At 47.6% G+C, this 13,905-nt stretch overlaps 1 protein-coding gene across 1 annotated transcript in view; it reads right to left on the reverse strand.

Moving 5' to 3' along the window:
* UBE2L3 (ubiquitin conjugating enzyme E2 L3) overlaps positions 1-12,176 on the reverse strand; it is a 55,505-nt gene extending 43,329 nt beyond the window's left edge. The window contains exon 1 of the mRNA XM_030335764.1: positions 12,102-12,176. Coding sequence (XP_030191624.1) covers positions 12,102-12,128 — 27 coding nt within the window. The 5' untranslated portion in view covers positions 12,129-12,176. The remainder of the gene's footprint in view (positions 1-12,101) is intronic.
* Positions 12,177-13,905: the final 1,729 nt, after the last annotated feature.

The following is a 13,905-nucleotide window of genomic DNA, read 5'->3' on the forward strand; positions in this document are numbered from 1 at the left end:
TCAAATTCAAGGGGTGCCTGGGTGGCTTGGTCAGCTAAGTATCCAACTGTTGATTTCGACTTAGGTCATGATCTTGAAGTTTGTGAGTTTGAGCCCTGCGTAAGGATCCATGCTGACAGTGCGGAGCCTGCTTGGGATTCTCTCTCTCCCTCTCTCTGCCCCTCCTCCATGTGCTCATGCTCTCTCTAAATAAATAAACTTAAAAAAAAAATTTAAGTTCAAATCAAAAGGATATTATTACAAATGATGCGAAAAAAGGGACCTGACAAAGGAAAACTGTGAGTGGCCCGGCTCTAGAACAGAGTCAGGAAGACCAAAACCAAAAAAGACAGGAGCTTACAAAATAAGGCCACAAAAGTTTGTTTCAGTTCTACTAGGAGCAAGAAGCTGTCCTGGGTCAGCTGCTCCAGGCCGATGGCGCCAGTACTGACAAACCAAGAGAAGAGTGCGAGGGAAAGCAGAACCAGCCAGTGAGCTCATTCCTTCTCCCAGTAGGAAACAGCAGGCTTCCCACCCAGAGCAAGTGATGAGGGAGAAAGACAGCAATGCTTCTCAAAATGAGGTCCATTTCTGAGCCCAGAGGTGGATCTCAGTGTATTGAGGGAACTTGAAAGAGCCTGGGTATGCTGCCCAGCTCTTCAAAAAGAGAAAAGTCCACTGCCCAGACTATAGCCCAGAGAGCCTGATGCCCATGCCAGGCAGGAGTGTGGTACAGTCCAGAAACAGACTACTGCCTAACAATTCTGCAAGCACTAACAGGAGACAGCCCTGGCCCTGCACAGAAGCCTTGGCTTATCCCTGAGAGGACAGCAGGAGTCAGCTATACACAGTGAGCTCTCGGTCACATAACTCCAATGTATGCATCCAAGTTCAGGCAAAGTAGCTAACGGTCTCCCCCCCACCCCCCCTTCTCTGGAGATCTATGCCAGTGCCTGGAAAAGCAACCATTCAAAATCTCCCGGGGCAACCCTCACGCAGCACTGACGGAGAACCCTTCAGGAGCCAGCGATTCTCAGCTAGCTGTGGCCATGGTCCTCTTTAAGAAATCCATTCAGCAGACAGATGGGGGCGCCTGGGTGGCTCAGTAGATTAAGTATCCCACTCTTGATTTCTTCTTTTTTTTTTTAAATGTTTATTTATTTTTTTTTTTTAATTTTTTTTTTCAACGTTTATTTATTTTTGGGACAGAGAGAGACAGAGCATGAACGGGGGAGGGGCAGAGAGAGAGGGAGACGCAGAATCGGAAACAGGCTCCAGGCTCCGAGCCATCAGCCCAGAGCCTGACGCGGGGCTCGAACTCACGGACCGCGAGATCGTGACCTGGCTGAAGTCGGACGCTTAACCGACTGCGCCACCCAGGCGCCCCAATGTTTATTTATTTTTGAGAGACAGAGTCAGAATGTGAGTGGGTTAGGGGCAGAGAGAGAGGGAGACACAGAATCTGAAGCAGGCTCCAGTGTCCAAGCCGTCAGCACAGAGCCCGATGTGGGGCTCGAACTCACAGAGTGTGTGAGATCATGACCTGAGCCGAAGTCAGACACTCAACCGACTGAGCCACCCAGGCGCCCCTCCCACTCTTGATTTCGGCTCAGGTCATGATCTCACAGTTTCACGAGTTCAAGCCCCACGTTGGGCTCTGTGCTGGCAGCATGGAGCCTGAGACTCACTCACACACACACACACACACTCTCTCTCTCTCTCTCTCCCCCCCTCCCCCACTTGCACTCTGTCTCTCACAAAATAAATAAAAACTTTAAAAAAAATAATAAGAAAACAAGAAACGTATGCAATCACCTCATGTGTCTGGGAAGCAGCTGGGAGCCAAGTTTGGCTGGAGTCTTAACTAACATTAGGGGACTCTCAATTAAGAGTGTACCCAAAGGCCCAGGGGGAATTGTTCAACAACCACATGCAGAGAGATGGGGCAGAGAGGGAGTGTGGAGGGAGAAAACCTGACTTGTGCCGAGGCCTCATTCTAGACTTGCAGAAACAGTCTCCTGAGTAAGGCTGGGCACCTATGCCAGGGGATCCCCCAGTGACTGTGAGCTGCACTCCTGCTTAAGAACTACCATGCCCATCCAATCCTGTCTTTTAGAAAGGAAGATCCTGAAGCCCTGATTAATTCAGTGTCATTTCCATGACTAGAAATAAGCTCCTAAAAGAGCTAACACCTCCCACTAAGCCAGGCACACAGAAGCAACGTAAGGAATCCTTCCAGCTGCAACAAGTTTGTGTAATAGAAACCCAGAAATCTTCCTGAACATTTTTTTTAAAAAAGTGAATGCTGGGCACCTGGGTGGCTCAGTTGGTTAAGTGTCCAACTTTGGCTTGGGTCATGATCTCACAGTTCATGGGTTGGAGCCCCACGTCGGACTCTGTGCTGACAGCTCAGAGCCTGGGGCCTGCTTCCGATTCTGTGTCTCCCCCTCTCTCTGCCCCTTCCCACTCATGCTCTTTCTCTCTCAAAAATAAACATAAAAAATAAATTTAAAAAAAAAGAAAAAGAAAAACATAAGGCAGAGGAGTTGCTAAGAACACATCACCACCACACTCCCCTTAGGCGGGCAATAGCTTAGTGTCACCACTTACAAAATCCCAACAATAAACAAATGGAGAGATGCCAGGGAAGAGGTCATCTTCTAGGAAAGAGCGTTATTTCTGGGGACAACCTTCAGAAATGAAGATGCTAGGGAAAGTGCGTACCTTCGGTGTAGGAGGCATACACCAAAAGCAGCCATGTGAAAAGCAGGAGCAAGACTCAGAGAAGCGTGAGAAGTGGTTGGTCACAAGAACATTCTGCAGTGTTTACAACAGACAGCACACAGAATAAGACTGGAAGCTCACAGACACTCAGAGATGGGCAAGTCAGGCATATTAGCTTCTTACAGATGGTAAAGCTGAAGTTCAGAGAAGCCCAAATCACAGACCCTTTGTAGGGTAGGGCCAGGGCCAGGACCAGAAGCAAACCTAGAATCTCTCTCAGCCACACAAAGCAAAAGGTGAGGGTGGCAAGGGGTTCCACTAGAAACAGGCAATGCAGGGGCTCTTATTTCTTCAACAAGATACTTGCAGAGCTTAGCTTCCCAAAATTTATAATGACAAAAGCATGAACATATATAGCATTTGCCCTAGCCCTTCACAGCTGGTCGTTAAGTGTTTATGCCGTGCAAGGAACATTTCTAGGCTTGTCTTGTCCAGACAAAGTGAAACCTGGCAGATGGAGCTGCATGTCTAAGGGGAAGCTACACAAACCTGCCTTAAATCTAAGTACAGGGATGCCTGGGTGGCTCAGTTGGTTAAGCGCCCAACTCTTGGTATCAGCTTGATCATGAGATCAAGCCCCAAGTCAGGTTCCGTGCTAAGCGTGGAGCCTGCTTGGGATTCTCTCCCTCCCTCTCTCTTTCTCTACCCCTTCCCCTGCTCACACACACACATTGTCTCTCAAAATAAATAAATAAGCTTTTTTTTTTTTAATCTAAGTATAGTATAGCTCTCAAATACCAGCTACACAACTGGGAGGACATTAGTTATTTGAAAAAGCCTCTTCCTGCTTTTTTGTGTGACGGTAGCCAAGTAGCTAATTTTGACAGATAGGTGCTTTCCAAGCTCACACAAAGCAATCAGTGGCAAGGATACTAAATCATGACTTTAATTCAAAATACTGTAGGAGTGCCTGGGTGGCTAAGTTGGTTGAGTGTCCAACTTCCACTCAGGTCATGATCTCGCGGCTCATGGGTTTAAGCCTGGCATCAGGCTCTGTGCTGACAGCTCAGAGCCTGGAGCCTGCTTTGGATTCTGTGTCTCCCTCTCTCCCTACCCCTCCCCTGCTTGCATGCTCTGTCTCTCAAAAATGAACAGTTAAGAAAAAGTTATATCAAAATACTGTATATGTTTAGATATATACAGGTTTAGATATATATAGGTTTCAGAGCCCCGCAAATATGATTCTCTTATTTCAATTAATAGTTAGCAAAGGAGGCAGGACCCACAGAAACACATCACCCCTTCCACGGGTCGGCAGTATACCATCTTACACTTAGTTATTTTCACAACTAACATATTCAACTACTATCACAACTCTATGAAGTAGTTTTATCATCCTACTGCAGAAATCAGGACACTGAGGCTCAAGGTGATGGCACAAATGAGTCCGTGATAGAAGTTAAGATCTGAATTTGACCACAGCACACTGATCCAGGATGGTGGGCCACTTGTCAAGAGGTCATTCTAAGAGGGTATGGCTGAAGAGAACACTCAGTACAAGCTTATAGGCATACACTGCCCACACACCTCTGGGCAAGCATGGCCCAGGCCCAGCTGAGTGGACTCTGATGCCAGCTCCACACAGTCAGCTTCCGGATGTCAGCCTGGCTCCTGGAATATGTTTCTGTCTCCATATGAACATGGTTGTACATGGCATTCTTGAGTCCAGCACCCCAGCACAAGTGACTGGAATGGGAACCACGTGTGTAAAACACATGGCAGATCTCCTTCTGTAAGGTTAGCTTTCCTGAGCTGAGCTTTCTTAACAAGATGTACATTGGTGTGAAGGACATATTTTACAAACCATGTCAGAAAGCACTCAGAGGCTGTTCAACTTCTGAGTCGTACCCACTCCCTGATCCTGTGATAGAATCAGGCACCATCCTCGCTCAGAAAGACAGACCACCACCATGAGCACTAGATTTGACGTTACTGACTTGCTTGCAAATGTGCCTGCTGGGCTAGGGACTGTGAAAACAGCATTTTCCTCTGCTGCTGAACTATGTTGGCAAAAAAGCAGAAACAAAATCTGATAAGATCATGAAGTAAAGAAAACTATAATCAATACAGACCTGGAATTATTGCAAACTGAACAAAAAACCCACCACCTGACCTGAAATGAATTCCCCTCCTCTCCACCTTGTTCCTCCTTAAAAACCAAAAGCAGTCATGTGAGCAGGAGCAAAACCCTGAGAACAGGGAGGCCTGGGCAATGAGTGTGCCCAGTGCCACTGCCAGCCTGTGGGTGGTACCCCCACCCCAAGCCTCAGCCTCTTGTCTGTCAAGGGTGTTCCTCTCAGCTCTGGAATTCTAAAGAGACTGTGGCGAGGGCCAGGAGCAAAAACGGATCAGCCACCAGAAGCAACCTTTCTTAACTTTCTGCTTCAGGGCTGAAAGAGAAGACAAAAAGCAACAATTTTATTTCTGGGACTGCAACTACTTCTTCAAAGTATTTCTTGCAAACTCCCACCCCTTACTGCCAGCTCAGCATCTTTCCGTGCCTTCCACAGCACCTGGACTCATCTTTGGACACAGTGACGGTCACTGCACGGCACATACATGAAGGACACGAAGAGATAATGTAAGTGTGAGATTCAGAGATACCGGAAAGACAAAATTTTGAATTCAAGAGCTTTTTAATTTTGTTGGAAAAAGTAAACATTTTTTGAACAAAGACACATTCACACAGCTGCCTCAAGAAACTTCTTGCTAATCCTAAGGAACAGGTTATTTCAAAAGGCAGAAGAGCAGGGTGGGAAAGAGAATGGGCTCTGCCTGGGTAATGAGGTCGTGTCCAGGCATGGTCCAACCCACCTTTTCAGTACCATCTCCAAGCCCCTACCCTCCTGCCAGGCTGCTCTGTCATTGCCCTGGGATATGTTTTGCTCACTCCCGATAATAACAATCTATGTGTATCTAACACTTAGGATATGCTAAGCACTCTCTGGAGCATGTGACATATACTAACTCATTTCACTTTCGCACACAGATGAAGTAACTAAAGCACAGAGATTAAGTAATTTGCCCAAGTTCCCACAACTAAGATATGGCAGGCCCAGTACACAACCTCCAGAACCTGAGCTCTTAACCAGGATACCATATTCTCTCTCCCAATAGCTTTGAATGAAACACCCTTTCCTCCCCACTTTTTATTGGGGTGAGGGTTAGGTTTACCTATGCCCTCAAGAACAGACAGATAGGATGAGACTGGCTAGAGGAAACCCAGAGGCAAAGGCTCTCACATGTGAGCAGCCTGCTGCTTCTCCTGGATGTTACAGCTGAGGATACATCTGACCCCCCCAACTGAAAGGCCCAGACATCTCTATGCCACCTGTCCTTAAACTCATCAGCATCACCTTCTGCAATGCCCCTTCATGGAGAGACAAGTCTTCAGCGGCTGGCCAGAGAATGTAGCCCTGCAGGGAAGACGGAAAGAGGGAAAGCTCATAGTTCTGGAGGGCCAGGTGCACTGGATATACCAACCTAGGGTAAAACCAGGCCACTTACCCAGTGCTTCTGGAAAGTGCCTCAGGGCTGGACTAACTGAAACCAAAGGAAGGGACTGCACAAGGTCAGAAGCAGGCAGCTGTTTGGGGGGGGGGGGGGGGGGGAACTGTCACTGCGGTTCCCCAGGGCATCTCTCCTAGCCACCACCCACATCCATTTTGAGGGATGAGAGCTACTAAACCTTACTGGCTGCCAGGCCCCCCCTTCTCCAACAGCCCAAACCCTTGCCTATGCTTCAAGGGCCAGACCAAGTTCCACCTTCTTCTCAATGTCAGAGGATCTTTCCCCTTATACTCCATTATTCAGGTGGCAAACATCCAGCATACAGTGGACAGACCAGAATTCCTTTGTTCTAGGCGTATGCCATTTTTCTCCCTCACTGAGCTCCTCGAGTGCAGGGCTAAGAGGAGGTGCCTGTGAGTTGAGTCCTAAAGGACAAGAAATTACCCTGATGTAGAGAAAGGGCAGGGATACCAGGGCAGGGATACCCATCAAGAGACCCCGGGGTGCAGAGCATGTGTAGGGGATCCCACGGGCAAGTGCAGAGAGAAAAGACTCGCGAGATCAGACTTTGAAAGAACATGCTAAGGAATGTGGGGTTTTAAATACAGATCTCTGACCTCCCGAATTGAGGATAGACTGGTGAGGAATAAAAGGAAACTACCAAGGAGTCTAGTGCAAGTGGCCCACCACAAATGGATGGCTTGAACTAAGGGAGTGGTAGAGAGGGTGGAGAAAGACAGGCAGAGGCCAGAGAGGATAAAGGCCTAGTTCAGCAGAATCTGGCAAGTGGCTAGATGTGGAATGAGGAGGCGAGGTGGGCTTCTCCAGGTTCTTCCTTGAGTGGCTGAGTAGACAAGTGGATCATTAACTGAGAAAGGCAAGACAAGAGAAGCGTGGGGGCTGTGGGGACACAAGTTTGGACAACCACAGGTCTATATGCCATTCAAAGGGAACTTCTCCAGGCTGTTAGATACAAAGTCTGGGCTCAGGAGAGATATCTTGGGGTCCTCTAAACGTTAATCCCTAACTTCCTGTTCCAGTAAAGAAAATAGAAATCTCTCTTGAACATTTAGTGATACTTTTCAATGGAATGAGAATTTTCCAAGTGATTTGGTACAATATACTGCTAATTTAACAAACTCTTTATAGAATTATAAAAAGGCCAGAATAGGTCCACCAAGTACCCTGAGACAAATGTTTTTGCTCTAGTATATACCCTAAGAAAAGCTCCCAAATGTTGCAACAAACAAGTCCATTCTCTTTCCCAGGGCCTGTCCCAATTTTCTTTTAATAGGGAAACATTTACAATGAGCATCATTAAGGGAAGCTGGAATAGTCCGAACTTACTGGGATTTTACATTTAGAACAAAAAAAATACAATGTTTTTCTCAATTCCCTAAAACCAAGTGGATTCAGGACATTTATACCGGCATAACATCATCTGAAAACCTCCCCTCACCCTCTGACACACACCTACCAGACACACGTTCACAGCTCTATCGTGTTAATTACCCAACTTCAGAGAACATAAACTTGTATTCAAAAGCAAACCGGTTTATTGCTTTTGAATTCCAAGGAAAGAACTATTATTAGTGACTCCTCTTACTTATTCACGTGTAGTTATGGACTGAAAGTACACCATTACAGAGTTCTGACTGAACATCATTTAAGTAGTATTAAAAGGTTGCTACAATCTCAATTCCTCATCTCAACAGTTACAGCATAATGACTGGCAAAATGTCACATACCCCCTTCTTAAATCCACAACTTCCCCCACTGAGAAAAGCCCTTCTGGGAAGATACTTAGCTGGAGGGCCCCTAGGGGAGATGTGTGCAATTGAGAGGCTGAAAAGAAATGATCAGACTGCAATCAATTTCCTTAGCCACACCTACAGGTTTCACTTTTGTAGCTATTTCCCTTCCTGATAGAAGCATGGTTACAATCTGGTTGTTACCATCAATGCTGAATTTGCTGCTTGCAAATTAAAATGTATTTAATGTTTTATTAACATTCTTTCCTAAAAAGGGTTCTGAAAAAGGCTAATCCTTTTAGCAAATGCTTTTTAAATTAAAGACTTTAGTCTATGGGGGAGGGGAAGAAAAAAAAAAAGAGGTTGGAGAGGGAGAGAGCCAAAGCATAAGAGACTCTTAAAAACCAAGAACAAACTGAGGGTTAATGGGGAGTGGGAGGGATGGGAGGGTGGGTGATGGGTATTGAGGAGGGCACCTTTTGGGATGATCACTGGGTGTTGTATGGAAACCAATCTGACAATACATTTCATATTTAAAAAAATAAAAATAAAGACTTTCTCATACTCACTTTGCCTAAAATAACTTCTTAGCCAATATATGCAAATACTCTACTTTCAATAATGTATCTTATACAGTCCATGGTTACAAAGAAATCAGACTCTGAGTGTCCTGGAAAATAGTTTTTGAGGAAATCTAAAGTTCTTTAAGATGTAATTCATTTGATTATTCAGCATGTTTCTTTCATCATCAAAAACCCCTTTATTTCCACCCCAAGTATTGATCAATATGCACCAATAATTTGTTGTTGTTTTTAACCAGCTTAAACACTGACTCCCAAAGCCAGTGATCTAAGTCATTTAACCAGCATTCCTCTACTGAATTGAAAGAGTTTCCATCCACAACTCAAGAAACTACACAGTCCTCCATGTGTCCTTGGAGTAAGAAAAGAGGCATGGACTTTGGGATTTGAAACTAGGGAGATTTAACATCTTCTCTCCCCACTGGTCTGCTTGCTACTCCACCTCAGGTAACACTCAACCTATCTAAGCCTCATAATTCTCTCATTTGTAAAATAAAGATGATAATATGCTAACTTAAAGTGTTAACGGAAAATAATTTATGTAAATGATCTAGCACTTAAAAGTACTTAGGGGCGCCTGGGCTAAGCTTCCAGACTCTTTGATTTCTGCTCAGGTCATGATCTTGCAGTTTGTGAGTTCAAGCCCAGCATCCCGCTCTGTGCTGACGGTGCAGAGCCTGCTTGGGATTCTCTCTCCTCTCTCTGCCTCTCTCTCTCTCACTCTCCCTCTCAAAAATAAACACTAAAAAAATAAAAAATAAAATAAAATAAAGTACTTAATGTTACATGTTTGTTTGTTTTTTTTATTTTTTAAAATGCTTATATTTTGAGAGCGAGAGACAGAGCACGAGTTGGGGAGGGACAGAGAGAGAGGGAGACACAGAATCTGAAGCAGGCTCCAGGCTCTGAGCTGTCAGCACAGAGCCCAATACAGGGCTTGAATCCCCAAACTGTGAGATCATGACCTGAGCTGAAGTTGGATGCTTAACTGACTGAGCCACCCCAGGTGCTCCATACATGTTCTTTCTAAGCTCCAATTTTTGGAAACATAAAAATAATTTAAAAACCATAGGAACTCCCCTCTCAGAGCTCTGGAAGCCTGGGAACCCCAAATTAGGTCAACTTGGGTAGACTAGGGGATACCAAGATGAATTGGGTCAAGATTCCTGTCCTTAAGGAACTCAGAACTCTGTAGGAAAGGCAAGTCTAACACAAATGTGATTGGGACAAGTGCTCAAAGAGAAACATAAAGAAAGCACTGTGTTGGGGCGCCTGGGTGACGCAGTCGGTTAAGCGTCCGACTTCAGGAAGGTCACGACCTCGCGGTCCGTGAGTTCGAGCCCCGCGTCAGGCTCTGGGCTGATGGCTCCGAGCCTGGAGCCTGTTTCCGATTCTGTGTCTCCCTCTCTCTCTGCCCCTGCCCCGTTCATGCTCTGTCTCTCTCTGTCCCAAAAATAAATAAACGTTGGAAAAAAAAAAAGAAAGCACTGTGGTCACACAAAGGAGGAAACAACTTATTCTGAAGGGGTTTGGGGGAGAAGGCCTCACAGAGTAACTAGCATTGGAATTGGAATTGGACCTAGGACTTCCATGAAAGGGAGGAGAGGCAAGGGGAAGGTAGCCTTTCTCAGGTAGATCAAACAGCATGTGCAAAGGACACCACATAGCAAGTAAGTAAGAAGAGCAGGGGGCTCTGGAGTCAGAACTTGAGTGAGGTCACAGCTCACCCTCCCTAGCTAGGAAAATTGGGGCAACCCAACAAATCCCTCAGCATTCCATTTTTTCACCTACAAAATGGGAATAATAATGTCTACTTTCAGGGAGGATTAAACATGATCATGAATGTGAAGTACAGGGCAGCACAAAGTAAAAGCTTAAAAAAAAAAAGGTAGCTATCATGATTTGCAAGGGTAGTGGGAAAACAAGGGGCAGGAGGTGAGGCTAAACAGATTACTTTCAGCCAGCCTAGGAAGGGTCTTGCATGCCAAATAAGAAGTTAGGATTAACTGCTGAGGACTATAAGATCAGAGAGGTTTTCAATAGGAATGAAAGGATTAAAAACTTGCTTTAGAAAAAGAACTTTGGTGTCCAAGAAGGGGAGTCAGAAAAACTCAGTATGTACTTGGAAAAGCATCTGAGAGATGAGGGTATGGATTCAGGTAATTTCGGTAAGATTAGGAAGGAAGGCACACACTCAACTCTCTCTAAAGTAAAATCCACAAGGCTTAATGGGTCACTGCATTTGGGGAGAAGAGTACAGAAATAAGTGAATAACAGTCCTCTCATCTGGATGACTGGGTGAATGGTGGTGTCACCGCAGAAAAGAGATGAGAAGTTTGGAATCTGCTGACTGTTCTTTTGTGCCCACTTCTAACCCAGTTTTATGAAGTTAAACGTCGTCTCCAGCCCTTACTGAACAAAAGAAATGTTCCCAGGGAGGGAGGGCCCAGAAGCTGTGACTCCAAGTTCAACGTCTAGTTCCAACAAGCACCACTCTGCCCAAGAGGAATCCTAGCTCTTTATCTCCTCTCAGGAAATCAGCTCCTGCTCTTTTTTATTTCCGGCTCGATGCAACCCGGCAGCACTACCGGGGCGCCAGCTCACAAATCTTGGCGAGGTCGGCTCCGGAGGGCGCCGGCAAACATACTCGGGAAAGAACTAAGCCAGTTTAGCATCTGTAATCCTCACCAAAGGAGCCACTTAACAAGAAGGCACCCGCTGCATTCAAGATACAAAGTACCAAGTTATTTTTATAAACTTTGGCCGGTTTGAGTTCGAACGATTGAAGCCAACCCCCACCCCCCAAAATGTAGGTTGAAAAGGAGACAGGGAAGGAGAACCGCGCTGCAAATGCGGCCGACCCTACGCCTTCCTGGAGTTGGAACTTACCCGCTGTGTGACTCTGCAGTCACAAGGCGACAGTTTGCTAGGACCCAGCTCAATTTCAAACGACCCACCAACAAACTGACCTAACTTTTGTCGCCCGACCTCCTCCTTCCTTCCCCAGCCCGAGCCTCCCGGCCTCCGGAGCTGCGACCCGGCCGAAAGGGGCACCAAACCCAGTGCGCTGCGGCCCAGGGCGGGGCGGCTCCGCGGCGCGGGCTCCCGGCCGGAGCTCCGGCGCTCAGGCCTTCCCCGCGGGCGCCCGGTTCGGGACCTCCCGGCCGGGCCCCCACATCAACACCGCTCTGGGTCCGGGAGGCCGCCGCCACTAGGAGGACCCTGCCCGGTTCCGGGCGGAGGACGGTGTGGACGCCCCGGGCCAGGCGGAGGGGCCAGCGGCAGCTCCCAGCGCGGCCTGACGCTCCCGCCCAGGCTGCGGCCTAGGCGGCCCCGTTAGCTCCCCCAGCCCGCGTGCGGTCCGGAGGGGCGGTGGGACCACGTAGAAGCGGGAGACCGAGCGGCGGCGCCCCGAGGAGTCCCAGCCCGCCGCGGGGACCCCGGGCTCGGGACGCCGCACCTCCCTGCCCGGCCGGCGCCGGAGAATGGCTTTTACCTTCATCAGCCTCCTGCTGGCCGCCATCTTGGATCTGGTGCTGCTACTTCCCCAGAATGCATCGCGGCCGGCCGGGCGACTGGAGCCCCCGCACTTCCTGGAGCGGGGGAGGGGCGGGCCGGGCACTCCCCAACGTGCGAAGTGCCTACTGTGTGCTGGCCACGGTGCTGGGTGAACACAGGTGAACGGGTCTGGCGGAAACCTTGCCTTTACGGGCCGTCCAATCGAATGGAAATTACAAAGCGTGCTTGGCACACAGTAGGCGCACAATAAATAATGGCTGCATAAAATAAGATCATTGAATAACCAAGATTATTTCGGACACTGATAAGTGCTGTGAAGAAAAGAAAACTGGGTGGTGGGAAAGTGACTCTGGAGACCTACTTTTCCAATGAAAGCCTCACTGAGGAAATAGTATTAATAACACTGGAACCTACAGAGCGCAGCTCCCCCCTCCAGTGCTTCATTTTCCTTAGTCTTTGAAACCACCCTGTAATATGGTTATCATTAACAGCCCATCTCACAGAAAAAGCAAAGGAAGGCCAATGATTTGCCCAAGGTCATGCAGCCAGCTAGGAGCAGAGGGTGAGCTGCTGGCTCCAGGGCCAACGCTGGAAACTGAAGGATGGGATAGAGCAGCTGAAAGGCTGGGAGGAGATTGTTTCAAGCAGGAGAAAAGGCGCTGGCAAAGGCCATGTGGCTGTCTAGATGGCCAGAATGGAGTAAGAAGTATTAGAAGGAACAAGGGAGGCAGGTGACAGACCGGGACAGCCTTACAGGAACAGAAGGGATTTGGCTTTTCTTCTATGCTCTGTGAGAGACCTTTGATGGATGTGTGTAGCAGCCACCTAGTCAGATAAAATGTTTAAGGAAAGTACTATGATTGAAGAATGGGGAATGGAGGGGGATAAGCAGGGGAGTAGGGGCCATTTGGAAGCCTGCTGTAGCCAATCAGGCAAAAGTGATAGTGGTTGGGACCTAGGGTGTCAGTGTAGGCAAGGAAAAAGGTACCGTTTCAGTACACATTTAGGCCATGTGAAGGCATTTTTCTTCATTCTAAGAGCAATGAGTTTCCCATGAAAGGGGAGAAGAAGAAAGAACTGGAGATTTTGTAGCCTGGAATGGAGCCGGCCTTCCTCACAGTGTCCTGGGAGCCCAGGTTTGATATGGGTTGGGAGGGACGAGATGACAAGCCTCATGCCATCAAGATTCTGTTTGCCTTTTATCTCTCCCCGGGGCTGGCACACAGTGGGTGTTCAATAAACATTCAGCAAATGTGTGAGGGACTCCATTAGCCAGGTCCCTAGAGGCATGGGGGACTTGGAAGTCTGGCCCGGAGACTAACTCCATGATCATACTGTGTACACCGAACCTGGTGCTACATTGGCCCAGGTCAAAGAAAGACAGCTTTATTGGGAGCCTGCCCTGAAGAATTCCAAGGCAGTTGAAGAAGCACAGTGATTCCCTCAACCTGGACATGTGAAGCTGGCAATAGAAGGCGAGGTTCAGTGAGGGCAAATGAAAAAAGCTAGCCTTTGCTGCGGCATCTTCCTATTCCCTCACCATCACCTTGCAAGACGGCTCCCTTGCAGGTGAGGAGTGAAGGCTCTAAGCAGCAGAGTGCCACTGTTAAACAAGCATACAGAGAAATGTACCCAGTCCCAGTGGAAAAGGTACCTGGTCTTCGGGGCCCCTCTCCTACTCTAAAACCTTTATTTCTGCCCATGGCAAGCCTGGCTTCTGATCATGCCAGCTCCTTTCCACTCAGCTAACTCATGTTCATTCGGACCTGGCCTTAGTGTCA

The sequence above is a fragment of the Lynx canadensis genome, chromosome D3 (assembly GCF_007474595.2).
Source record: "Lynx canadensis isolate LIC74 chromosome D3, mLynCan4.pri.v2, whole genome shotgun sequence".
NCBI classification, from domain to species: Eukaryota; Metazoa; Chordata; class Mammalia; order Carnivora; family Felidae; genus Lynx; species Lynx canadensis.